Here is a 26785-nt window from a genome sequence, read left to right on the forward strand (position 1 = left end):
TCATGTTTTGCACTGTGCAAAGTATATCAGAACTGTAAGACACAGGACCTCGTAAGAAGTAACATGAGGCACAAAAGTTTTCTTTACATGACATGAGCATGTCAAACCTTGGCTTAGAGTGGCTTTCTAGATGGAACATTCTAAACTCCAGAATAGTGACTTTTAACTAGTCCAGGATGAAAGTAACAAATTTAACAAAGATTTATTTGTTTTATCTATTATTTATGAATAAGAACTGCAGTATTGTCATCTGTGTCTACCCCACATAAATCCAACTAAACAAGTCAGCTAAAGAAGTCAGATTTATTCTTCTCTGACATGGAAAATGGGCCTGACCCCACTACTTGCTTGTAGATCTCAGATGGCACAAATACCTCGTGTTTGTCAAAGGTGTAATGGTCAGAGATATCTTAAAAACATTATTTCAAAACAAGTGTTCCTGGAAACCCCACAAGCTTTTGGTAGTAATAGAAAACCTGTTGATGTCTTGTGCCAGGCTTGTTTAGAAGGCTTTATAGCCCATTACTGCTGGTCAAATTAGACAATAACAAATCTGCTTTCTATGTCAATCATTAAAAATGACTGGTTTTGAGTTTGCCCTAACTGAGCCTCCCTGCTGCCAGGAAGTTAGGAAGGAACATTTGGATTTCTGGTCCAATCACTTGTTCAATGCAAGGCCAACCTGAAAGTGAGACTGCGTTGTTCAAGGTCATTATTTCATGGAGTTTGGAGTACCAGGAAGGACAGAGAGATAAAAGTATGGAGATATACCAAGGATAAAGAAAAGCACAGGAATGCTGAGGAGTTATTTTTTGTTTGTGTTATGCCAAGGCAACCCAGGACACACCTGCCTCATGAAAAAAGAAATATCCCTACCTATCACTTGAGTGCATGCAAGCATTTGAGAAAGCAGAGGACAGGTAAGTACAAAAAGAGATAGTGGTGTCTGTCACTAATAATGCATGAGGAACGGGAAATCCAGGTTTTAGAAGGTGCATTCTTTTGTTTAACTCATTGACACAATTTGAGGGATGCAATGCTTGGGAACTATGTCACTAACTCAGGATCACGAGCATTTGCTCATCTCTAGTTGGTGCAAATTGCTGCCAACTGAAGGCTAATTTTACCCAACTTTACTTCTGAAAAACCTAACCATGTTCATCAAAAACTTTGCACTAATTTCTCAAACCTTCTAGTGCATGAGGGACCTTTGACATCTAAGTTTTAATTTCTTTTTATATAGAAGAAACGAATACACAGTTTTTCAATGAAAAATATGCATGTTTATTAGGTAATTATGCCTAAGAGGGGGGAAAACATCCCCCAAAGCACTGCTTAAATCAGCTACTAAATCAGGCAACAAATAAAAGTTTATCCAGTATCTCCATAGATCGAGGACATGTATTTGTGCTGCTACTTGCAGAAAGCTTGTGTGCATTCCAAACACTTGTCACTTGCCACCCTGAGCCCAACAGAGCCCATTACCCTATATTCTATATATTCTATATATTCTATATATTCTATATATTCTATATATTCTATATATTCTATATATTCTATATATTCTATATATTCTATATATTCTATATATTCTATATATTCTATATTCTTCCGCAAGCAACTTTTGCTAGTCTGAACTCTGAGAGCTAATATGTACTTTCGACACTTTTTTTTTTTAATGGACCATAAAGCACTCGTGGGAGGGCTCCCGTTTCTAATGCTTTTCACCGCCTTTTTATTTTTTTTCCTGTTATTTTTGGTGGGGTTTTTTTTCTTTTTTTTTCCCCCTATCCCTGCGCGCCTGCGCCGCGCGCGCCGTTTCCTTGGGAGCGGGGATTGTTTTGGGCGGAACCACCCGCGCGGCGCTGCGGAGGGGGAGCGGGGGCAAGGAAGAGCCCACAGGCGGGGGAAGAGGGGGAGGCGGGGCGGCCGCAGCAGCCGCCGGGCCACGTCGCGGCCGCCGCGGGAGAGGACGCGGCCGACGTGAGTGATGCCCTCGGCGGGGAGCGGGGCCGCGCCCCGGGCCGGGTCCCGCCGGGCGTGTGCCGCGGCTCGTCCCGGTGCGCGGCCCCGGGGGCGGGTAGGGCTGGGTAACGCCTCCCCGCCGCTGTGCCCTCCCCCGGCTCCCCTTCCCGCCCCGGGGCGGGGGGCTCAGCCTGGGGCTGGGCACGGCCGCGGCCGCTCGGGGGTCGCGCCGGGACCGCGGGTGTTGCCGCGCGCGGGATCGGGACTGGGGAGGGGGGCGGGAGCGTGTTCGGGCCGGGCGGCGGCCGGCGCGGGCCGGGGTGCGCGGGCGGGCGCGGCGCGCTCCGGGAGGGAGCGGGAGCGGGAGCGCGGCGAGCGGGCCCGGTGCCCGGTGCCCGGTGCCCGGTGCCCGGTGCCCGGTGCAGCCCCGCTGTGACTCTGTCGGGCAGGCGGGGCCGGCGGCCTGGGGCGACCCGCGCGCTGCCGCTGCCTGGTCCCGGCGCGGTGGCACGGGGCAGTGCCGCGGGAAGCACTAATCCCCATATCGCTGTCGTTTCGTCGCCCCCGCTCTTGACGAGCTTTGTGGTTCACTGGGGTGACGTGCGAGGGCAGCTGTAGTGAACACGCAGCGCTTCCCCGTGCTTGGCACCTCGGGCTCCAAAGCGGGGATGCCTCCCTCGCAAGCGGAATGCGCATGTGGATTAGCATCACATCCTCGTTGGATAATTCCGTCGGTTAGTCCAGTTGTGGTGTGTCGGAATGCCCCTTTATATCTTTTAAATCTGTTCTTCCAGGCAAAGAAAAATGTCACATTGGAAATTAAAATACTTAGGGTGGTGTCTTGCTGAGAACGCATTTTCATAATTAGCATCTAAGATAAAGCAGAAACTTTAATAAACAATATAAGTCTTCTTTATTTCCTTACATAGAACTGAAGTCCATAATTTTGCCATCAGTCTGTTTGCAAGTTTCTCTTGATTAAAGGTGTCAAATTTCTGGGGTAAAACCCCCAACCTGACAGTTCCTATGAAGCAAAAACTTTCTTATATGTTACTACTAGAAAACTGAGGGTAGAACCAGCTTTTTAAAGCATCTTTTTTTTATTAGTATGAGCATAAGGCACATCTAAACTGGTAGAAAACTTGTAAAAAATGTGTTACTGCACTTTCATTAGTTTTTACATAGGGGTTTACCTGGTCTGTCAGTTTCTGGACTTAAGTACTGAATTTTCATTAATAAAACTAGATTGGCTTTTGATGTCAGATTTGTCAATTGTGAAGAGGAACAGATTCATGTCCGTGTAATTTTGCTGTATAATTCTGAGCTGAAGCTCTTTCACATCTCAGAGTAATGATCCCTACATATAACTTAATTAAAAACCTACTAGTAAAACCCAAGATTTCCCTCTGTGATCTAAAAGATGAGAAATAAGGACCTGATATTCTATTCTACTTACTTTCAGCCACTGAAGTTTATGCTCACTTACTGTGACAAAAGAAAAATGAGGAATTTAGTTCAGGAAAATCCTAATTGTGCAATTATATTTTATCAGCTCTGTTTCCTAAATTGTTATAATTAGGTAGGAAATTTTTCACTTTGTGTTGCGTAGTGCAAATTCTGTATGTTCTGCTCATTGTTACTATAGGTTTGATTTATTAGTGGTCAGTAAAAGTGGGTTTTATGTATGACCCTTGTGGCATGTTTAGCATACAGAATCCCTGTATTACAGCTGTAGAGTATAGCAACTCAATGAGCATTGTAAAATACTGTGAAAAGAGCAAAAGTTTAACGTAGAATTACTTTGTAAATTCAGATAGAATATTGGAGAAGAGCAAACTAGGTTATTTTCAGGAAAGTATAGTAATTGGAAGTTTGAGCTTCATGAATTTGTCTTGCTGTTTATTCCTGTTGACTGGACTATGTCACTGTTCAGGTATGTGTTTTTGTTGGTCTTGGATTGTGTTATATTTACTATCATGGAAGAGGTCCAATCTGATCAGGCAAAAATGTGTTTTACAAAATTAATGATAGCTGAGCTTCCTCAGATTGGGACATGGTGGTTGCTGAACTTTGATATACAATTAAATCTATCCTATTCTAAGGTGAGATTACACTAAGTAAACAGCCTTGTTCTTATCCTTGTTGATTAATGATCTATATTTACACGAGATTGATGGTTTCTTTAAAGCACCATGTCAAAGACCATGAAGTTCTGAATTAGAGATACCTAATAAACAATAGCACTGTCATTAGAGGACTTTATCTCTTAATTTTATTGCCACAACAGGGTAGACAATAAATTAACAAACAGTGGTGCTCTCCCTGGTGAATTTTGCTAATTCTTCATTTTACAGAGAGTGCTTGTAGATGCGAGGTGAGCCTAGCCTTTGGTAAAATGTTTGCTTCATTATAATAAAAAACTATCTGCAAAATTAATATTTTAACCAACCTATAGTTTCGTTGGGTTTTTTGGTGGACTGATTTATTTAACCTTTGACCAGAAACTTATCTGCATATTTAGAGTAGGTATGCGCTTATTTCATTTTACTTTTGTGTACTATATTGTCTCACATATTTTTTGATTTAAATTTAAGAGCCTTTCAGTATTTAATTTCTTGTTTCTAATTAGTTTTTGAGGGGTTGTTGAAATAATTCAGCTAATTATAAGATACTTTTCCATGTTCCTGTGGTCCTCAGTCAATGATTAAAGTGATAGAATCCGTATTTTTTTAATTTTATTTAGTTCTCTATTCTTCTGAATTATGTATTTTCTAGTCAATTATGAATTGACTACTTGGAAAGCAGCACTTAGTAACTGTAGTGCTTTCAAAACGCCCTTTTGGTTTAAACAAAATAAATTGCAAAAGTAGTTTTATTTTTCAATGGTGTTTTCTCATTTAATTTGTTATTAGAAGTGTTATTTTTAACAGTTACTTGTTTAGTTGTGGCAGTAAAGCTTCACTGTAGGACTCAACATGTTTTAGATAGTGAAAGTAGTGCAACCTCATCAGTGTCATTTCAAGCCTATTGCAAAACTAAACCTTCTTTTACTGCCAGTGAAGTCCATTTGGCCGCCCTTGCTCTTTTGAAACATCCTTAGGTAGTTGGATACTTAGTATAAATGCTAAAGACATGAAGTAAACGAATTACTCTTGGCATCTGTCTAGTCAGTTCCTCTCTGATCCCAAACTGAACACTTTGCCTTTTTTTCCTTAATTTGGTTTAGTTTGGATAGCCAGCATACCAAAGCACTGTGAGTAATGAGTGTGAAATGAAAGTAACAAGCCTGTGGAAATAACGCTGTGCAAGAGATGAGAGAGATGTGAGGGTAGGGTGGTGGAGAAGCTTGGGCACCCAAGTATAGCCACAGCTCTTTCCTGTGCTGGTGAAATGTGTGTACCCAGGAAGGATTTTTAGTGCTGAGGTCAAGTGCTGTGTTTGGCTCACTTTACTGCTAATCAGCTCTCGCAGCCTTAAATCAGAGTAGCTGCATGCAAACTGCCTATTTATAGTAACCCAAAATAACTCCTAAACTGTATCCAGGCATAGCTTGGGTGAGTGTTAGATGTCTTGGACCAAAATGGTGTGAGAATAATGCAATCACACATGCTGGCAGTGTTTAATGCTATCTCTTAATTTGTTAGGGTCAATGTAGTCTGGGTATGCAGTGAATGTGAGTTACTGGTGTCTAACAGGAGGTGCTCCTGGGGAGAGCTTGGAACTGTTACCTGGTGGGCTGTGGGGGACACAGGGACCAGAGTTCCTTGCATGAAAGGCTAAGGAGAACATCACACATTCATGGGAGCCTACACTTCATTAGTTCCACTGTTTACAAAACAGTTCTTTGTATTAAAGTTTTTTATAGAACAGTCTGAATTTTCTTGATGAAAAGATAAACCCGTGTAATATTTTTATTTGCCTTCAAGCTTTGGATTGCATTTGCAGGCTTTTCTCCACAACCAGGAAGGCCTAACAATTTTTTTCTTTAGAGGAATACGTTTCGTGTAGTTGCTTGTCTGCTTTATAAAAAATACCAGTGCTTTATAGAAACATAAATATTTAGAGATTTGTAATAAAGTTAGATTTGCTGGCAGATAGTTACCTTTGTATTGAAAACTATCAGCTGGCTTTCTCAGCGATGCTGTCAGGAGAGGAATCTAATTAGAATGGCTTCAACATAAATGGTTTCATGGGTCATTATTATTTAAATAAACTGTTGGGCCTTTTAGAAGATAGGAGGGTTACAGTCCTGATTATTTGGCTACCGCCCAGAAATATAGCTAATTAAATTGCTGTAATGTTGTTTTTTATTTACCCTTAAATAATAAGTATCAGAGCTGGGATTTGTTAGCAGAAAACTTCTAATAATTTATAAACAAATTGGGAAATACTTATTTCTAAGTAAAATGTACTCATCCCTAATGCTAATTAGCACAGATTTAATTATTAACTTGAAGTCTATGGACCACTTATGTTAACGACAGTTGTTAAATACTTTAAATAGAATGGTGAATTCTGAGGAAGAAGCAGCTATTGTGTTGAGCCACTTCTAACTGAGGACTGAAAATGCGAGCAGGTAAGGATACTTTGTGTTTGATTTCCGGTACATATTTTATAGTTAGAACTAGGTGCAAATGATAGAAGTTATTTGTGTCTTATATAAATCTTTAATGCTCCATTGGCTCCTCTTTGAGTTCATGATTATAGTTGATTTTCAAAGCGATGTTATTTTTTAATTTTAAATTCAGAGGCTTTTGTAAAAGTTGTAATGACAGAGGTAAATGTGTTCTAGCTGAGGATTCAACAGGATTCCTTTTGCAGTGGTGTGCCAGGTTGCATTTTGAATTCGTGGTTACAAATTAAGCATTACCTGAGGGGAACTAGAACACCTCCTGCTTCAAGGGTTGAAATGCTGCTGGTGGCAGTATCATGATCACAGAAAGGCAGGAGTGCCAGCTCCTGGCTCTCACAGGTCTGTGTCAGGATGGTGCTGCTCTGGTTTCCAGACCCAAATAAGAACCCAGAGCTGCTGCTTCTCCTGGAAGACAGTGTGTCACCTCTGCTCATCAACAGGGAGGGCAGTAATCTGTCCTCTGCTTTGGGTAGCCCAAGTTTTGTGCTGATCCTGCTGCATGTGCTCTTCAAAATGTGATTTCTTCAGGAGACAGAGTAGATGGTGCTGCTTTCAGCAACAAGTGAGACTGGTGTGTGTGTGTGTGTGTGTGTGTGTCTGTCTGTGCAAAGCTGCTGAGCTATCCTTGTATGGGGTATGTTGCCAGCGGAAATTCTTACCTGAATACAAGCCAATTTCTTGGTAAACTTCCCCTGATAAATAATTCTCACCCTTTGCAATTTTAAAGCACGACTATGCACTTTTTTTAGCAATGGTGATTAATGAGATAGCGAATCATCCTCTCGATTTCTTTTTGCAGTTGAAAGTGAGGCAAAGGCAAAAACCAAAGTTCGCTTTGAGGAAATCTTCAGACGCCATGCTGGCCTAGCAGACACAAAGAAATCAAAGAAAAAGAAGTTTGACTCTCAAGAGAGTATTGTGGTGAGCTACAGCACATGCAGGCTTTGTTTGGTTGCCTTCCTTAACAGAAAAAAAATCAGGAAAATGTATTGCAGAAAGAAGATGTTTAAGCATTTAAAAAAAAAAATGAAGTGTGAAGTATGTTTCTGCACGTACCCCTTGGTTTTGGTGTGACTTCTATTTTCTTTTTTGTGTACCAGCAAAGCAGCCTTGTAACTTGGAGATATGCCAAAATTATATAGACTACAATGCTGATGAAAAAGAAGTGGCACATGCAGGCATGCATTTATTTAATGTCCACCAGTACTTTTTTTTTCCATACTCTTTTTTCATAAAATTTTTCAATTTGAGTACTAACTTTACTGGGCGTTAATTAGATCTTTGAGGGCTAGTAGAATTAGAGCTGTGAAAGTATTTAATTTTGAGAGTACTACATCTGTGTAATACAGCTATATCTGTGTAATATAGCTGAGAATTGAGAACTGATGAGAAAGTATAATATTAGAGATAATAATTAACAATTCCTTTTTTTACTCTTTTTGAAATCTCAGTAATCAGTGAATTTCTGCATGTGCTGAGCCTTGTGTCTTGAGTGGTTCCGTGTTCACATGTCAACTTTTTAAAAAGATTTTGATCTTAGCTTGTGACTTGCAGATTAGGAAGGATTCTATAACCCAAACTTTATAGTTAGATGACATTTTTGTTTGTGGCACATCTGTCACTAAAGGAGCCTCAGAAATTCCTCTGAGTTATGGTTCACATTGTAGTCCTTTTCCTGAAGAGGAGAATAAAAGTTCAATACGAACTTGTTCTATATATAGCTGATTATTGACTTAGAAGATTTGGAATTTGGAAAGAAAGTAAATTGTTTAGAAGACAAATGTTCTGTTTTTTTATTTTCCTCCTGATAGATTTTATGTTTTCAGTCTTTTTTCTTACAATTGTGTCCGTATCAGATTCTGGAAATGAATGTTCCTTCATTAATACTCATTTAAGACAAATGAGTGGTATTTCATGTAATAGCATAAATGTAACATGTAGTTGTGTATATTAAGTGTATTCAGAATAGATGCATTAAACTTAGTATTGCTAAATATTTGGTCTTAGATTGACAGCTTGAAGTTGGATTTTGTATGGACTTTTTAAGAATGTATATTCCTTGATGTATATGCTATTTAGTCAATAGTCCATACAAAGAATCAACTTGGTGTCTAAAAATAGTACAGAGAGTTAGAAGAGTTTTTTTTCCGTATTTATTGGCATATATGTAAATAAAATACTAAATTTTTCCTCAGTTAAGTTTATTTTTTTATGAAATGTGAATTTTTAATTCTGTAATACATAAGTATTTTTTACCACATAATTGTATGTTCATATGCAACTATATATTGCTTATAAATATTTTAAATTTACTTTGGTTTTAGAATTGGTTTCCATTCCAGAAGTCTCTGATGTAAAGCACTAGTGTTTTGGAGTTATGTAGAAACACTTAAAATCACAGTGACCTGAATCAAAAGTCAGTGGTATGCATGCAAATTAAGAAGCATTTTTAGGATCAGTAGGGAAGCTCAAATTTCTGGCTTTGTTGAAGCTTTAAATATTACAAATCAAACCACTTAAAACTTAAGGACTTGAGGAAAGTTTGTATTGAAACCTATTACTGACCATTTGGAGTATTTCCTTAAAGTGTGACTAAGTTGCAGGAGCTCAGGTTGGTGTTTTCCATGCTGGTTGCATTCAAGTAGAAATTTCTGTAAAAGCTTCAGCAAATAAACAGTCATTTCTCTGTAAAAAATAAATGTGTGTGGGAGTGGAAGAGTAGGTTGATGGAGGAGGTTGGCTGGTTTTGTTCCCATTTTCTTCAGTTCATATGACATAACTGTAAGAGTTTCACATATCTTGAAATAATGTGAAATTTCTCAGTGATGGTTGGCTTCGTGTCACGCACTTGCCATAAATGGTCTCCCAGCTTTGATCAAAAACAGGTCATGGTTCTGAGCCTATTTCCACTTGAAATGTTTCAGTCTATTTCCTTCCTTTGTCTTTGCTCTAGCCTTTCTTAAAGATTAATAAGATCTTTTCCCTTACAGTTCCTTGTTTCTTTGAAACCTGAGTTCTGGAGCTGCAGGGGGTTGCTATGGTTTTAAGTGACAGAAGTGAGGATAAAGAGGAGTGCCTGCCTGCTTGCCTGCTCAGCTCTGTGTGCCTATTGCCTGGAGAGCCTGCCTGGACAGCAGGGAAGCAGTCTGCTTGGAAGAGGAAAGGTTGATGTCTGTAGGGCAGGATGAGTTTGAAGCCACAACAGATAGGAATGAAGAGCTTGTACTGGGGATGGAAATACATGTCAGCCATGGCCAATGAAAGCTCTGCTTTACTGTTCAGTAAATAGCCACTGGGGCAGTGGGTGTGAAGCCTAAAGGAATCGTGGAAAAAACAAGCAATTGAGACACAGTCAGAAAATTAATTTGCTAGTATCCCTTCTAGGGCAGTCACCATATTTATTTTTTACCAATTATGCCTATTACAACTTGTTAGAATGAGGCAACCTCCAGATCAGGCAGTATCCAGGTATGTTAATCTGTGTAAAGTAATAATGAAAATGTTTGAATTTATTTGGTTCAATCTAAATTCTGTGTTTGAAAAGAGGATGTTTACAATTTTATACCAGATGGAAAGGTCCCTCTATGGAGGCAAAAATTTATTTCTTAGACTGTAGCCTGATCAGATTACAATACAATGGACAGGCATTGGTAACTTGAGTTTTATGTTCAAGGCAGGACTACAAGAGATCTACCTGTTTTGTAGGCTGAAAGGCATAATAATTGTTGACATTTCAACTGGATTTTACCTCTTTGTTTCTTGTATATAAAATAGGAGAACTGATAATAGTTGACTATATAGTCGATCTGCACATTTTCTCAGTATTTTCTGTCAGAATTTGGTGGGAAAATTCCAAGCCCATCATCTTATCTGTAAATTATTGTTCTTCTAGCTTTGAATGTCTATATTTTGTAGCCTTACACAAGCAATGGCAGTAAAATTGGTTTCCTAGTACATTAAGATTTTCTTAAACTTCCCACCCAACAAGCCATCATCACAAGTACGTTCATTAACAATTCAACTGTAGGTTAATGGTCTTTCACAACCAGTACATATCAGCGCTTCAGTGGGCTGGCAGTGTCCATCCCTAATTTTTCAAGGTGTACGTCTGTTATTACGGGCAGAAATTCAGGTACCTCTGTAAATCAGGTTACACAAGTTTCCAAATAACCATGACAAGCTCACTCTATAGTTGCCAGCTTCCACTCATGCGTATTTGAGAAGTCCTTTTGAAAAGGTATAAGATTCTTAGGCGTTGTCCCTGCTATCTGCTCTGGGGCACGAATGGCAGTGATGTGACCTGTGATTGACTAAGTGGTGTGAGCATTGAGTGTCAGCCCACGTGTGTGCACCTTGGTAGGTGCCCATCCCCTGCTCCTCTCAAGCAAGACTGTTTTCAGGGGGGAGTTTCTTCCTCTGCCCTGGTGTACTGTGGCCACAGAGCTGTTTGGAAACAAAGCCTTATTTGTTCCATATTTTAAGCTGAGAAAGTCAAGTTCAGGTCAGCAACCCTCTGGAGTTACTCCAGAGACAGGCCTGTCTTATTGAGCTGCTTTTCCAGTCTAACTCCTTTCTCTAATTCAGTTCAGTGTTTCTGTATTGATGATAGCTCTTAGTTGGTATCTCTCAGTCCTATGTTTCAGAAAATCTATACCAGTATTCCCACCTCTGCCAGAATCCTAATCTGAAGGTTTTTATGAACCTCTTGGCTTTTACTTCATTGTTTTGTAACTTCTTTCCATTGAAAGGATAGTAAGACACTGGCTGCCCAAGGAAATGGTGGAGTTACCATCCTTGAAGCTGTTCAAAAGGCATGTGAATGTGGCACTTGGGGATGTGGTTTAGTGGAGCTGGGTTAATGGCTGATGCTTTTAGAGGTCTTTTTGCAACCTGACTGATTCTATGAATCTATGAATTTTTGTTTGTAGGCAATAATAAATAACAATGTTCTAGTAAGTATTTCAAGCCAGTTTTTGCATCACGTAGATTCCTTTAAGGAGATTATTCTTGAATATCAGAGTTATTTTAGAAAGTCTTGACCAGGTCATAGATGAGGGCTTTTTGTTCAGGATTTCTCAAAAAATTCTACTACTTGAATTTAGTGGATTGATGTTTTATCAAAGACAAAAATCAGCATGATCTTAGTTATTGGCCGCTGCTGAGTTTTAATTTTCAGTGTGTTTTAATCTTCATTTCTCATACTCTACAGTTAAAGTTATTCACAGAAATAAAAATAAGGAAGTGAACAATCTATTAGGAACATTATTCTTTATTGGTGTGGGTTTTTTTTAGTTTATACAAAGCTTGCTCTTTAATTCTTTTATTTTCCTTACTCTGTTCTGTATTTCAGGTTATTTATATGAAATTTTCTACATCCTCTTGAATCATTGGCCTACAAATAAATACGATGTTAGTGGTTTCTTTAAGCAAGCATAAGATGAAAATGCAAGGATAATTTTTTCATACTTATTACACATATTGTCCCTTTTTACAAATTTTTGAGACAAGCATGATTCTGTAATTGGGGATGTATCCTGACTAGAGGGGAACAATGTCTGTGTTTACTGAGGAAGAAGGTCTTGGCAAATAAAACTTTGTAGGCAGATATTTGTATTTTCTCCAAACTTCTTATTTTGCTTTTGTTGGGTTTTAAAGCCCTTTCTAATGTTTCATATTGAGGCTTTAAGAGAGTTTTCTGTAAGACAGCGTAAATGAACCTCAGTGACGTTATAGAAGTCACTTGTAAGTGTAACTTACGAGAAGTTACATCAGGGAACAGAGATCTCTGTGTTGACCTTACAGAATTAGACCTCAGGTACTTTCTGTGTTCTTTGGCATTAGCACAGAACCATAGTTCAGCTTCAAATGAACTTTAAAGATGATCTAACCCAAGTACCCTGCCATGATCAGGAACATATTGAACTAGATCAGGATGCTCAGAGCCCCTTACAACCTGATCTTGAACATATCCAAGGAGGTAGGGAAGTGGCATTATAACCTTTAGTATCCAGAAATAGAAGCTTGAAGGAGAGAGGAAAATTTACAATGTGTTTTCTATAGAACCATTAAGAAGTGCTTAAACAAATGCATTAGCTGAAATTTAGTTCTGACAAGCAGCTTTCGGTATAGGAGACTACCAACAACCAATCCTGAAATATGTCTCTAACTTGGATTTTCAGTGGATGAAAGTATTTGTTTTTGTGGTGCATGAGGTCTTCTCATCCTCCATAGTGTAAAGCACTGGTATCTGTTTATGGAGTAGACTTGTTGTCTTCCTTTTTTTTTACTGGATATATGTAAAAGTGATATGAAAACACAGTGTAACATTGAGGATGAGGTGCCCAAATACCAAACTTTTTTTTCAGTGTGAATTTTCTGTTGACTTACAATCTGTCATTTGCCAAATTGAAACAACAAAATAGATCTTTGATTTAATTTTACTTTGAGTAATGTTGCTGAAGTAATAACGTGAAGTACAGTGTTTAGCCTTGGAACATGATTTTTAGTACAAATATGTTTTATGTTCTTTTCATTTATAGCTTGATACCTTTAGAAATAATATTGATCTATCTAAGGAAAGTGTGAATGATGAAGCAATTATAAACAACACATATAATCCTGAGGAGGAGAGCCCAAGATTTACAAAAAATAAATTGAGAGAGAAAGCGTCAATTGCAAAGAAAATAAACAATGATGTTGTTAGTGAAGAGGAGAACAAGCAGCCAAAGTCGAACAGGAAGAAAAAGAAATCACTGTTACAAGAACAATTTAATGAGGAGGAAAATTTATATGAAGCTAAATTGGGGAGTTTTGAAGAAAAGACTTATGATTTTCCAAAGAAGAAAACAAAAAGTAAATCACAAACAGATGTACCTCATCAAGAAGGTGATAGAAAGATCAAAAATTCCTTGACTGAAGTGAGAAATATAACTGAATTAGAAGAGGAAGAGCAGCTAATTCAAGCCTATCAACTGCATGTGGCTGAGGAAGAGGCAAATGCAATTAAAAAGAAAATGAGAAAGAAACTTAAAGAACAGATGTCTGAATCTACCTCCACTGTTCAAAGGCATGAAGTTGCACTGAATAATGAAGTGGGCAAAAAGAAGAAAAAGAAGAAAGAGCGAGCAGTTTTAAGTGAAGCTGAAACAAGGTAACATGACAAACTGTACACAGCGTGTTGTCTATGAATCTTAAACAACACGTTTTAATTTAAGATAGGCAGCAGCTTTCTGATAAATTGTTCATATTTTCTAAGTGATTAACTGGATCATTCTGTTATGAAAAAGTAGTACTAAGTCCTTCCTCAAAAGGTTGTCACGATTAATATTGAGCTCATGGATTCTTTTTAACTTCTTAAAAAAGAAATTCTTCATTGCTATTTGATGATTGTTTACTGTGGAACTCAGCTCTTAACTACCTAAAGGTAGTTTTGTGCATGATTTTTTTTTTTTTTAGTGATAAGTGATGGCCTTGATCCAGCAAAAGAGTATTTGTTTAGCTCTTCACATAAATGGTTCTGCAGTTGTCTGGAAATTAGGGGGAAAGGAAAAGGGGAGAGCACGAAAAAGGCAAGACACTAAAGGGGCTGGGAGCTGTTCAAGATAGATGATGAGTTGCAGAATTTCAAGTGGATTGATAATGGCAGTGAGTAATTGTATCAATATATGCAGTGGACTGCAGTTGCTGACAGTGATCCATTACCTTGCAGTGCAATGTCCCTTTCTGAGCTGCAGCATCATCATCCAGAAGAAGGTGGCAATGAAAATCAGTCACCTGAAAGATTGTTTACATCAGAAAGGATGGATAAACAGAAACCTAAAGCCAAGAAGGTTAAGAAGAAAACCAGAAAAGGTCTGCCAACAAAATGTTATAATACTGTACTACTTTGCTGCGCTTTTTTTTTGTGCTGCTACAGAAATATTTGTCCATAGTAGTAAGGCAGAAGTGATTGAACTGTTTGAGTTACTTATATTTCTTAAGTTACTCAATTGTACTTCTGTTCCTTCAATTATGAGGCTTATTTGTGAGGATGTTTATTTGAGAAATCAATTTAAAATCTTGAAAATTCATTTACTATAAGTAGTTTTGAGTTGAAGCAGAAGTTACTGTGTTCCACTAGTGACTGTTTACTTTGCTCCAATTTCTAGAAGAAACCACAGAAGTTGCTGCAGAAAATGATGAGGAAATGAAGAATTCCGAAATTTCAACTCAGTCTAAATTTGTTTTTGATGATGATCTTGTTTTGGGAGTTTATATCCATCGATCAGATCGACTTAAAATTGATCACTTGGTATCTCATCCTGTGGTTAAAATCCATATTGTTGATCAGAGAAGTGGCTTATATGTGAAGAAGGATTATAGGTGACTTTTAATAAACTGTTTCTATTATCACTGATTAGAATAAATAGATATACTCTTCCCAACAAAATTAAATATGAAAATGAGAACAATGGCGTATTTTAAGCTTGTGTGGTTGTTTGTTAGGTTCTACATCTATGATAATATGTATATATATGCATACAATAAATGAGGGTGATATTTTTCTTTTCCTTTTGGCACTTTTAAATGCTCTGGACTGCTGTATTGCTCTTGAAGCTCTCCAGGGCAGCGATCACAGTACCAAGCCTGGCAGAGTTCAAGAAGTGTTTGTGCAATGCTCTCAGGCACAGGGTGTGACTCCTGGGGATGGTGCTGTGCAGGGCCAGGAGTTGGACTTGATGATCCTCGTGGGTCCTTTCCAACTCAGCATATTTTGTGAATCCATATTTCCAACACAGCTCATTCTGTATTATTCCCAGGGGCAAAATTTCTTAAGTGTCAAAACATATAAAAGCCAAAAATATGTAAGCAAAATTCTAGTAGTATAAATAGCGTCTGCCTTTTATATCAAGAACTTTAAAAATCTTTTAAACTTTAAAGAAGAACTTTAAAATCTTTTAAAATTTCTATTTACTTCAGATTCTTGTTTCTGCTGTCGTTATCCATAATTTTCCTGAAACCAAATTTTAATGGGACTTAAGCAGTAGACTCCACCAATGATAATTATACGTTAATTTGCTAACAGTAATTTAATTGTTAGGATTTTCAACTTCAGCTTGTAGTTTTTGTATATACATTACAAATTGTCTTAAATTTTCACTGGGTTTAGAAATTTTTTTCTAGAATCAGACAAATAGTATCTCATATATGTTTCTTAGCTTTCAGTAATTGAAAATATTGTTTTGTTCAAAGTTGTTTTTTAAATGCTCTAACAATTATAATTCTTTGGAAATCTTGAAACAGCAAGAAGGAAGATTCATCTTACAAACAAGAAGAAATAGAGCACATTCTTCCTATAATGACACAACCATGTGACTTTAGAAAATCTAAATCAACAATTCCAGAATGGGAAGAGCAAGTAATATTTAATGAGTGTTTTACTTATTTTATTCAAAACACTGAGGAAAACCCTCAGGTTATCCTGTTTTTTGAGGTAAGTTGAAATATTTTATATCTGATATTTGCACATTCTGGTTTTTGGTTTGCTTCTTCAACACTATATATTTCACTGAATCAGGTATTTTATTTCAGTTAAACTGGGTTAATAGCTTTAAGGTATAAAGTCAAGTGGAGATACCAAAAAGTAGGGTATTTTATAGGAAAGTATTCTGTTTTGATAGTAACAAGGAGTACAAAGCTTTCTTATAAAATCAACTCTCAGACTTCTGCAGAAGGCTGGTAAGATATGGTGGATATCACTCTTTTCACATTCTTGAAATCTGAAAAGAGGTTTAAGTACAAGAAACTCAAAGGTGGAATTTGTCTGTATGTAGCAGCACCTCATTGTACCAATGAACACACTTGCATTGTTTCCAGTAACATTTTACACATGTACCTCTCCTGTCCCAGTCTTCATAAGGTAACCATTAATTTGTCCTCCAATGCAATTATGTTTAAAGGAAATATTTTAGGTTACATATTCAATGTAATTTTTAGCTTAGACATTCCAATATTTCTACAGAAAGATTACGTAGACTTAACATAAAAATTGAAACCTAATACAATAAATATTTTTTGTTCCTTTTTTCCAATTTCAAATAGATTGAGTATAATTTATTGCCATATGTTTCTAAATGTTTTGTGTTGTTTGTAAATGAACATATTTATATAATTAATTAAATTAATTAATTATTTAATTATTTATTATATTATTTAATTTATTTATATAATTAATTTAATTAATCCTTAATTATTTAACACAAAACTAATTATGTTTGTATATAAAAATTCCTCATGGAAATAATGTTGGAACCAAAAGTATCATTCCACTGAAAAAAGGCTGTTTGGCTTCAGTGTGGTTTATGAAATACAAGTTTGAAAAAAGTATTATTCTAAGGGTTTTTTGTATACCACGTAAACTTCCAGGAGTAGTGAAATATGGGAAAATGCAGGTCCTTGACAGAAAAATGGAGACTCATAGGCATCTCTGGATGTGTTCAAGGTCAGGTTGGATGGCTTTGAGCAGCCTGATCTAGTGAAAGCTGTCCAAGCCCTTTGCTCAGAATTCTGATCTTTGACGATTCCTTCTAACCCAGACTGTTCTTATGACAGATTAAATGGCAAAACTGATAAAGCTAGGAAAGAAAAACTAACTTTTTGACTGCCATTTTCCATTTAGATGAATATGCAGCTGGTTTTAGCTGTCAGATTTGTGATCTAAATGATTTCTGAATTATTAAGACAATTTCACATATTTTTTTCTCTTTTATTGAGACATAAGGGAAGCAAGAATAAGTTTTTTTTAAGACTAGACTTCTGTTCTTTTTTAATGGAGGTTATAAATAGTCGTCAGATAAATGCATAAGGACCTGTTATTTCTAATTTCTTACTTGTGTGGAAGAAACACTGGTTTTGTAATATCTCAAAATTTAAGTCTGTTTAATTTAGTGAATTGACCAAGCATTTTTCAGTAGTTTTTTAAAATTACCATGAAGTACACATTTATTAGAAATACATTTATATTCCTGTTGATACCTCTAGGTTCTTGATTCTCCAAGTGTGCATGAACTGAGAGCCAACTCTGATGTAAAAATCCAGGAAGGTCGTTACCGAAAAATTTGTTGGGCATTTCTAAAGGTACTGTAAATATTTAATTGAAGAAACAAAATTCATAAATCCTTCTATCTGAAAATCTCTAACTGTACTAAGTAGGAAAGCATTTTAAAATATTTTCAGCAACAGAGATGGAAGAAAACGTCCTCGTTTGCTTGGCTGTTCTCTCCTTTTCCTCTTCTTCCACTCCATGAAATCAACACAGTAACAGGCTTGACACTAAAGAATGTGTTTTTCAAGGAAGTATAGAATGTGTTAGATTTTTTTTGCTTGTTCATAAAGTACAGAAGGTTGTTTTGCGTTTATGTGATTGCGAAGAAAATGACAAATCCACTAATTTCTGTACCACAGCTGTTCTGTATTCTAGTGGCATTTTCAGTTGTCCAGTCATTGAAAAGGCTCCCTAACTTAATTTATAGAATTCTTCTCATTTCAGTTGCAGAGTTTGAAATGCTGTGGCAATTGAGATACAAATGTGCTGAATGTAAGATATGGGTAGTTTAGGCAGCATATATGTACCTTTCTACCCTTTTAAGAGAGACTTGAATGTGTCAATTAGTTCTTTGAGAGCTGACAAACTTCAATTTCCCTGAGGATTGTTTATTTACACCTATGCCTGTGTGTGATAGTAATTGACAGTCATTGAGCAGTCCACAACATAGAGGAAATGTGAGAAATAGAGGAGAAGATAATGGTCTGCAAGTACAGATGAAGGGATGGGGGCCTTAACAGCAATGCAATTCAGAGATTGTTCTGAGCTCTGCTCAAGATAAATCTACCAGAATCAGGGGTCTGCTATCCCATGTCTGGTAGCAGAGCTGGTAGGAACTGTGCATCCAGGCATTCAGTACAGCCTACTCCTGAGCAGAGGGAAGAAAGAGCTTTCAGCTCATAAATATGAATAAAATTGTTGCTGTCCTTCATTCTTACTGCATCTGCCTGCATTATCCGTTCATCTGTATCAGTCAAAGCAGAAATGTCCCAATTCAACACTGATCAGTGTTAATGGCAGTAGATACTTTTGTTATTCTTGATGTCAGTAGAGAGCACTCTGTCTCCTCTGAAGTTGGAGAGGTTACTACATTGCTGTGTCTTCTGCTCTGAACCAAAGCCTTACCAATGCCCTTTGTTGTGGCATTCAGAGGACAGATTTGGAAGAAGCTGTTTGTGGATTGGCAGTCCTTTGAGATTTGGTTGATTTTAGCAAGTAGTAGTTAAAAAAACCCAACAAAACGAGGTAATGCAGAGATCTTCCCACTTTCATAAGATATTACTGCTGTGAAGCATCTTTTGAAACTAGGCTGCCATTTAATAGTTAATCTTCATGATTTGATCCTGAGGGAATTAAATACATGCTTAGTTCATTGTCACTTTTAGAGTTAGTGTATTTCTGCAATGGGAAGTGGATTTCAAAAGTTTATACTGTTAGTTAAGATATTAGAAATTATCAATTACTTTTGTGTTCATCTTTCTTCCTCTTTCCTCTTTTTAATCACCCTTCCAGCTTGTAGGTGCAAATGGAGTTCTAAATGTTGGTGGAAAACTTCGTCTGCAGTTATATTATCCACCTTCAAGGACCAAGTCACATTCAAATGTTGTTGAGGTTTATGACTGGTGGGCAAAGTGTCCTAGAAATCGTTACCCATCGACTTTATATGTAACTGTAAAAGGCCTAAAACTGCCAGATCATGTAAGTTAAATACATAATGTATAAATATATTTGCAAATATAACTTTTCATTCACACTTTTCTAAATGAACTAGTATCTAGTACAACATGTGTCTGTGTTTGTATGCATGTACATAAAAGCTGTCCTTACATGCAGTATGTAAAATATATAGTAAGAATATTACATCTCAAGGTAAGTGTTTCAAACTCTGCCCTTCATAGGTAGCTTTGAAAAATAGGCATACTTTTCTACTTTCTACCTTGAATATTTTGCCACTGACAGTCAGAACACTTTGAGTACTTTCTTGAAGAATAATGTTCCTTCTTATTAGCAGAAATGCCATTTTTAAAGTCACTGAACTCACGCAGGTGTATAAATTCTTTGAGAAAAGATGCAAGTTACTTAACTTTGCTTCTTCCCTGCACCTTCTAGCTGTACTGAGCTGTATTTTTTTCACAAATGAAAGCTTCTTTAAAAATAGACTTACACAGGTATGTGCTGAGATGGGCATTCAAGATAAATATGGCATTTTCTTTTCTCTGATGCAAGTACAGTATTGCTCTATTATATATTTTCCCATTTGTATTTAGACCTTAATACTTTCTTCTACTCATTTTTGTACTATGAAGGGTAGTCTGTGGAAGCCTGGTGAGATGTGCACCTTCTCAGTTGTACAATACAATAGAATAGTGGAGTAATTCTAATTTTCACTGACCTTGCTAGTTACTAAAAATAGGAGATTATAGATTATTATAAAAAATTGTGATACCATTTGATTGACACAACTTTGGAAGCTTGGATTACTTTATGACTTCCTGATCACTTTAAGTGACATGTTGCAATGCAGTTTTCATGTATTAAGCTTTTCCAATCTCTGTGTTCCAGATATAAAAATGCAAGACATTTAAATTAAAAGTACCTTTTAACCTTTTTAGAAATTACATTGTTCACTTTAAAAATACTTTTCCCTGATACTTAATTTTGTTTGCCTTAAGGTTGGTCCTTCTTTTCACTCTATGGCAGCTGTTCAACAGGAACAAAGTAATACAGCACTGTCAGAGCTCCAGAGAGAAGGATGTGAATCTTCTTCAGAGGAGAAAAAGGAGCCATTTAAATGGTCAAGATTGCCTGGACAGGTGAAGCATTTTTCTTTGAATTTTAAATGAAAAGAATTTAACTATTTACTTTATTTAATAATAATAAATTAAATATTAATTAAATATTAATTAAATATTAATTAAAATAATTACAAAGATATTAAAACATTAGAAACTCTCATAGAAGTCGAGGAAGCTTAGCCTTAGCAAATACAAGTGATATAACCAGACAGGTATTTTTATCTGCAGAATTCTCTAAGTATTTGAAAGAGTAGAGTTATTTGAGTAATGGAAGTAAGACAGGAAGCCAGTTCTCAGATTTCAGCTTGATTAGAAATATATTTTCTTGACTTTTCTTTTTGTTTGTTGAAGACATATTTGAACTGTGACAGAAAAAGCTTACATTGAAGAACCACATAGCTACTATGGATATTGCCCTTCACCTTAAAATTAAAATTTAGTTTTGGAGAAAAAGCTGTTGGGTCCAAAAGAGGTAATATGTTGGGAAAAGGAAAGGGGTCTGTCTAAAATACCAGTTCAGTTTTTTGAGATGTTTCATCTCTGGTTCTGTCTTTAAAAATCAGATATATAAATATAGATGAGGAATGGTAAAATGATTTGGTAGGAGATCAAAGGTTTGAGTGCCCGTGTTTGGGTTTCTGAGTTCACACTACCAGTCATTAGTTTACTAAAAGTTGTGGTTAGACTCCTCAAACAAGCTTGACTTACAGTCTAACTCCACAGCTTACATCATTGATGGTAGGCATTATTAAGCGTTTCTTAAGATTAAGGAATTTATTTCTATTTAGGTTTTTTAGGTTTTTTTAAACTTACTAATTGTTTATAATGATGGGGTAGAAAGAGATACACATTCATGGGGTTGTGCTGCAAAACTATCTCTGTTTATAATATGTTGAATTTTACTTTGGAATGCCATTAAAATGTTAAGAGCCTTTTAGAACTTTCATGTGTCAGGAGCTAAGAGTGTGTTCCACGCATTGGATAGTTAATATTCCTACCAATTTTTCCCTGAAAAGCCAGGCTTGCCGCATTCCCAACAAGCACCTGTTTTCCCTGCGAGGTGGAGATATGGGCTGCTTCTGTATCCGCTTCTCTCATGACGGGAGAACACTGGCAGCTGCATGTGCAGGAAGGAATGGCTATCCCGTTGTTTGTAAGTTTAAATACATTTTGGCTTTTTGCTTATAAACCATGCATTTGGAAATTAAAGATTGAGGGAAATTAATTTTTAAATTGTTCTTTTTTAGAGTTTCTGGTTTTTAGTTGTGATTAGAAGATTGTTCTGTGCATTAAAGAGCATTGAGGAAAATGCTCTTTCTGTGTTGATAGGGTTGGAACTGGCTTTTCCTACATGGTTACATATACACAGTTTAATGGTATGAAATGGCACCATTTCTACCCAGAGGCCTAATAGAAATACTAAATCAGTCTGAAGAAGGAACATAGTTTCTGATGATAACGTTTTAAGGAAAATAACATTTTAAGCCTCCAGCTCACACACTTTTCGTGTAAGTTTTTTTCCTAACCTGTCTTTGAAAGTTACATACAGGAATGTTACCACCTCCAGACAGGTTACTACTCTTCCATGGTCCAGTTCAGTCGAAGTACAAACATTCCTTATAACTCAAATTTTTGACTGCTTCATCACAGTAGCTTCAACTGCATAGTTCTTAAACCTTGCATAAAAGTTTTGAAATTTAGAGAGAGCAGTATTTTAAGTGTACACAAAGTAAATGTTTAAATGCAAGGAACAGTAAATCTAGATTGCTTTAATACACAGCCCCAGAAAATAATCTCAGTGTTAAAATATTTCTAAGATTGGTCAATTAGTTGTCAAAATTTAAAAAAACCTGACATAATCCTAATCGGGTTCTAATAATTTAGTGCAAATAAGGTGTTTCTTAAGGGGTGAGACATTGTGACATCTATGAACCACTAGATGGAAGTAGATGCTTGCTGTCTATTCATGTCTCGCAATTATTTCATCCTGTTGCCTCAAAATGAGAAGATAAAGAAAATTAGTTGATTTATGCTAGCAGAAAATCAGCCTAATATTAGACTAAACTGTGACTCTAATAGCTGTTAGTAGTGTTTGACTGCAAATACCTACAAAACTTTTATTTTTATATTTCAACTTCTCTAGTGTATGAAATTCCTTCTGGACAGTTCCTGAGAGAATTTTATGGTCACCTTAACATAGTGTATGATCTTTGTTGGTCAAAAGACAATCAATACCTTCTTACTGCTTCCTCTGACGGCACTGTCAGGTCAGTATGATGAAATGTTCTAGCAGATACCATCAGAAGTTGAAACGAAAGTGGTCTAATTCAGTGTTCTACTACAAACTGTTCTGTAATGTTTTAATTAAAGATTTGGTTACCATGTGACTAAAATAATATAAAAATTGTGATTAGGTTAATCACTCACGATATATTTACTATTTATAATTCAATTCTGTTTGAAACCAAAGCTTTTCCAAAAACTCTAGTTGTCTAAATCTATAGTGCAGTCAAAAAACCTAAAGGACTTTTTATTTCAAGAAGACACTGAGACAGTTGTAATATTTTGTTCCTGGAGAAATCGTCGTACTATGAATGGAGTATTAAGTTCGCAAATTTGACCACTAAGCAGGAAATTGAAAATTTAAGATTCAAGTTATGTGTGTAAATTTACCACACTGCATATATGTATATTGTTACACATAGTAAAGTAATTCAGTTTAAATTGCCGTAAATTAATTTTGATACTGTTATTTCTTAAATGGAATCCTCTACAATTAAAGTCTACTTCCCTGCAGTGTTAATGTTAAAATATTGATCTGTTCAGATTTAAAAACCAAAACCCTCAAAGCTGTAGCTACACATGGAAATATTGCTAGGACACTGTACAATTTTATTGTGAGCAACTTCATTTGTTTTCATAGAGCTTTTTGGGTTTTTTAGCCCTCCAGATCCTTGTCTGTTATTTCTATTATGCAGCTCAGTAATTCTACAGGCAGTTGCATAATTGAAATGCCAGTAGAATTCTTAAATGAGGTATTGTATGTGTGGAACTGTTTTAGGTTTTTTTGCTGCTTGTATGTAGGCATAAAAAGAGTGTGTTGAGAGTTCAGCACATTTTTTTTTTTTTAATTTGAGAGTGGATTAAGTAAGAATTTTTTATATTGACGTAAATACAATTTTCAGTCTTTTATATTGCCGATAAGAAGGCTGAGCTGTTCCACAGTTCTTGAATTTGTGGCAGCAAGTTGAAACTGCAGTGGTCTGCCTCATTTTCTGTGTACTATGTGCAGTCACTGTATGAGTTATTAGTTTCTGTATTTGTGGTAGTTGCCTTCAGCTCCTTAAAAAGTCTCAGCACCCCACTGCTTTAAAGTCACTATCAGTTTATTACTTGGTTTATCTCATACTGAGTTCTAAGGCACATGAAGGTAAATTCATGAACTTATAAGAATTCTTCTTTATATAGTGTTCTATGTTATCCTCAAACCTTCCCAAGGTTTAGTCCCACATTATTTGTGAGCAATAAATTAATTTTTATTTTGCTAGATTAAAAAACATTCTAAAAGATAGTTAAACTCCTTGTGACCTTTCTGCATCAAATTGCAAATTAATTGCCGTACTCTAAAGGGTTTCAATTTTGTAATTAAGTCACCTCTGAGTAAGCTTAGAATTCTTCAATAGCCACCAGAAATGGTTGCCTCACCTGGATGGGTACAACTAAAACAATTCAATAACATTTTGTAACTGAATACTGTGTATAGCATGCTGCCCACCTGTATTTAGTGATCCAGGTACTGTTTTATTTTTTGTGGACTCATCTTTGGGGAAGGCTCACTAATAAAATACTTACCATGAAATAGAAAACACCAAGAAAAATCTGATATTACAGTTATGGGTGGCAAAGGATAGGGACTAGATTAATAGTAAGAAAGAGATTTATGTGTTGTAACCATCCTTGAGATCATGATTACTGTGTGGCTGGTAATTATTATTCTAAAATTTTCTGGGATTTTGTTTATATTTAGTGGCTTTAAGTGTTCCTTTATGGCTTTCCTTGTTCTAATATTGTTTAAAATGAATGATACCTCAGAAGAGCTTAATTTGGTTCTAAGCCCTGAAAGAAAGAAACTAATTCATTCATGGAATTCTTTATGAGTATTTTAAAATGAGAAATATATATCCATTAAGTAAGTAGTCACTAATTTGCTTTGAAGACCGAATACTGTGTAAAGTAGTAAATTTTTCTTAATTCTTGTTAGAAAATACCATATTAAAGGATTAAATAGAGGTGGAACAAATTGCTGGAATAAATAGGTATTATTGTTTGCAAGCATTTGCCTCTAGAACCAGTAGCACAAAATATGACATCAGTTATACCTGTGCATGTGACTGCTTTGTACAGTAGAAATTCTAACTTTGTTTCCTTTTAGAATGTGGAAAATAGAAATGAAGGCAGCGTCTGCAGTGAGAGTTTTCCCTCATCCTTCATTTGTCTACACTGCCAAGTACCACCCAATTGCTGACTTGTTGGTTGTGACAGGATGTTACGACTCAGTGATTAGAATCTGGAATGCAAATGTGAAAGAAATCCATGGGCAGCTGCTGCAGGAGCTTGATGGACATAAAAGTTTCATCAACACACTTTGTTTTGATGCAGAAGGTATGTAGTTAATATTGCTTTTACAAATAGTTGTCTTTCCAATTGAAGACCAACTTGAGTTTTACTAGTTTACTTCATGGAGGCAGTCTGTTCTTCTTAGGAAGAAATTATTTACTGGGAGAGTGCTGAGGCTGGGACAGGTTGCCCAGAGAGATTGTGGCTGCCCCATCCCTGAAGATGTTAAAGTCATGTTGCTCTGTGCTTTGTTCTAGTGGAAGGTGTCCCTCCCCATTTCAAGGAGGTCAGAACTAGATGATTTTTAAGGTTCTTTTCAACCCAAATCAATTTATGACTCTTGAATAAAGAAAATGAGGCAGTAGTAATGAGATTGTGAGAATTTTAGCACTAAATGGAAGATGTGGGAAGGTGATGAACTTTTCAATATTGACAGAGAATAGGAAACATGGAGAGAAGAGGACAGAGGTTTGACCATTGTGAGTCATGTTAACTGGTAGGTTAACAGCTGAAAGTGAATGTTGTGCTGATATGAGCTAGTGGAGGAGGAGTGGTGAAAATTAAAGTTTTACTTTTTCTAGTGTTAGTGACATCATTAATAGGTAGTTCAGATTAGTCACTTGAGTAACAAAGAAGAAAGCTGTATTTTTATAAAGAAATATTTGTGCTTAAAGAACAAGTATTGGAAAACACTATTTGTTCTAGTTCAATGTTCTCTTAGTGAATGTATAAGTAATCATTGAGCTATCATATGAAGCACGTTGAGCTGTAAATGCTCACTTTTTGCTGGTTTTAGAATATGAATAAAAATGAAAAACATTTAAAAACATGTTCTGCACCTCAGTATTTAATGTATATGCTATATCCAAACTTATGGTATCAGCTTATGTCATGCAATAGGAGCAAAACTCATTTGCAATGAGTATATTACAGCAAAAGAGATGGAAGAATTACTATTTGCCTATTCAGAAAAATGAGAGGACAAAAGGTTGTTTTCTTGTTTTCTGTGTTATTGTTTTGTGGGTCGTATTTTACTTATGAGACATTATTTCTCAGGACACCACATGTTCTCGGGAGATAGTTCAGGACTGATAATAGTTTGGGATACACCTGTCAAAGGAAGTTCTCCACACCTTTTTCAACAGTGGAAGATCAATAAGGTAAACAGGTTTCTTAAACTAGCATTGTAATTTTTATATGAACTGTTCTAAATCTAGTAATCTGATTTGAATTAATTTTTTTAATACACTACCTTTTGTTTACCTGCAAAGGTGTATTTTCTTTAAAAATTGGTATAGAAGAACTTATACAACGTGCAGTGATTCACTGACTTATCTTTTTAAAATTGTTTTGCAACTTAATTGGGTTGGGCACTGGAACAGGCTCCACAGGGAAGTGATCACACCACCAAGCCTGAGAAAATTCAAGAAGTATTTGGACTCTCAAGGCACATGGTGTGATTCTTGGTGCTGTCCTGTGTAGGGCCAGGAGTTGGTCTTTGATGTTCTGAGTGGGGCCCTTGCAACTAAGGGCATTCTAGGATTCTGTAATTTTTTTTTGTATAAAACATGAAAATGCTTGAGGTTTGATAGCACTTTTTTAACAGGTAAATGCTTTGCTCTCTAGAGACAAGAATAAAATAGACCACAGGCTTTAAAAAGCACCTTTTTTTGTACCTTAGAGCCCTAATAT

General features: G+C 36.4%; 1 protein-coding gene across 7 annotated transcripts in view; it reads left to right on the plus strand.

The window, feature by feature from the left end:
- Positions 1-1938: 1938 nt before the first annotated feature.
- Positions 1939-26785, plus strand: part of AHI1 (Abelson helper integration site 1) — an 89467-nt gene continuing 64620 nt past the window's right edge. For 5 of the 7 annotated variants that reach the window (XR_015802480.1, XR_015802481.1, XM_014874207.2 and 2 more), the window contains exons 1-14: positions 2559-2699; positions 6470-6541; positions 7398-7519; positions 13138-13748; positions 14307-14449; positions 14746-14959; positions 15881-16070; positions 17618-17713; positions 19194-19379; positions 20354-20494; positions 21497-21629; positions 22620-22743; positions 24909-25138; positions 26150-26253. Coding sequence is in view for 5 of the 7 variants with exons in the window: in XM_014874207.2 (XP_014729693.1) it covers positions 6532-6541; positions 7398-7519; positions 13138-13748; positions 14307-14449; positions 14746-14959; positions 15881-16070; positions 17618-17713; positions 19194-19379; positions 20354-20494; positions 21497-21629; positions 22620-22743; positions 24909-25138; positions 26150-26253 (2304 nt within the window). In the remaining 2 variants the exon portion in view is untranslated. Of the gene's footprint in view, positions 1984-2558; positions 2700-6469; positions 6542-7397; positions 7520-13137; positions 13749-14306; positions 14450-14745; positions 14960-15880; positions 16071-17617; positions 17714-19193; positions 19380-20353; positions 20495-21492; positions 21630-22619; positions 22744-24908; positions 25139-26149; positions 26254-26785 lie in introns of those variants that run through there. The other 2 variants (XM_014874208.2, XM_088161753.1) reach the window with 2 other exon arrangements.

Source organism: Sturnus vulgaris, chromosome 3, assembly GCF_052056855.1.
Source record: "Sturnus vulgaris isolate bStuVul1 chromosome 3, bStuVul1.hap1, whole genome shotgun sequence".
NCBI classification, from domain to species: domain Eukaryota; kingdom Metazoa; phylum Chordata; class Aves; order Passeriformes; family Sturnidae; genus Sturnus; species Sturnus vulgaris.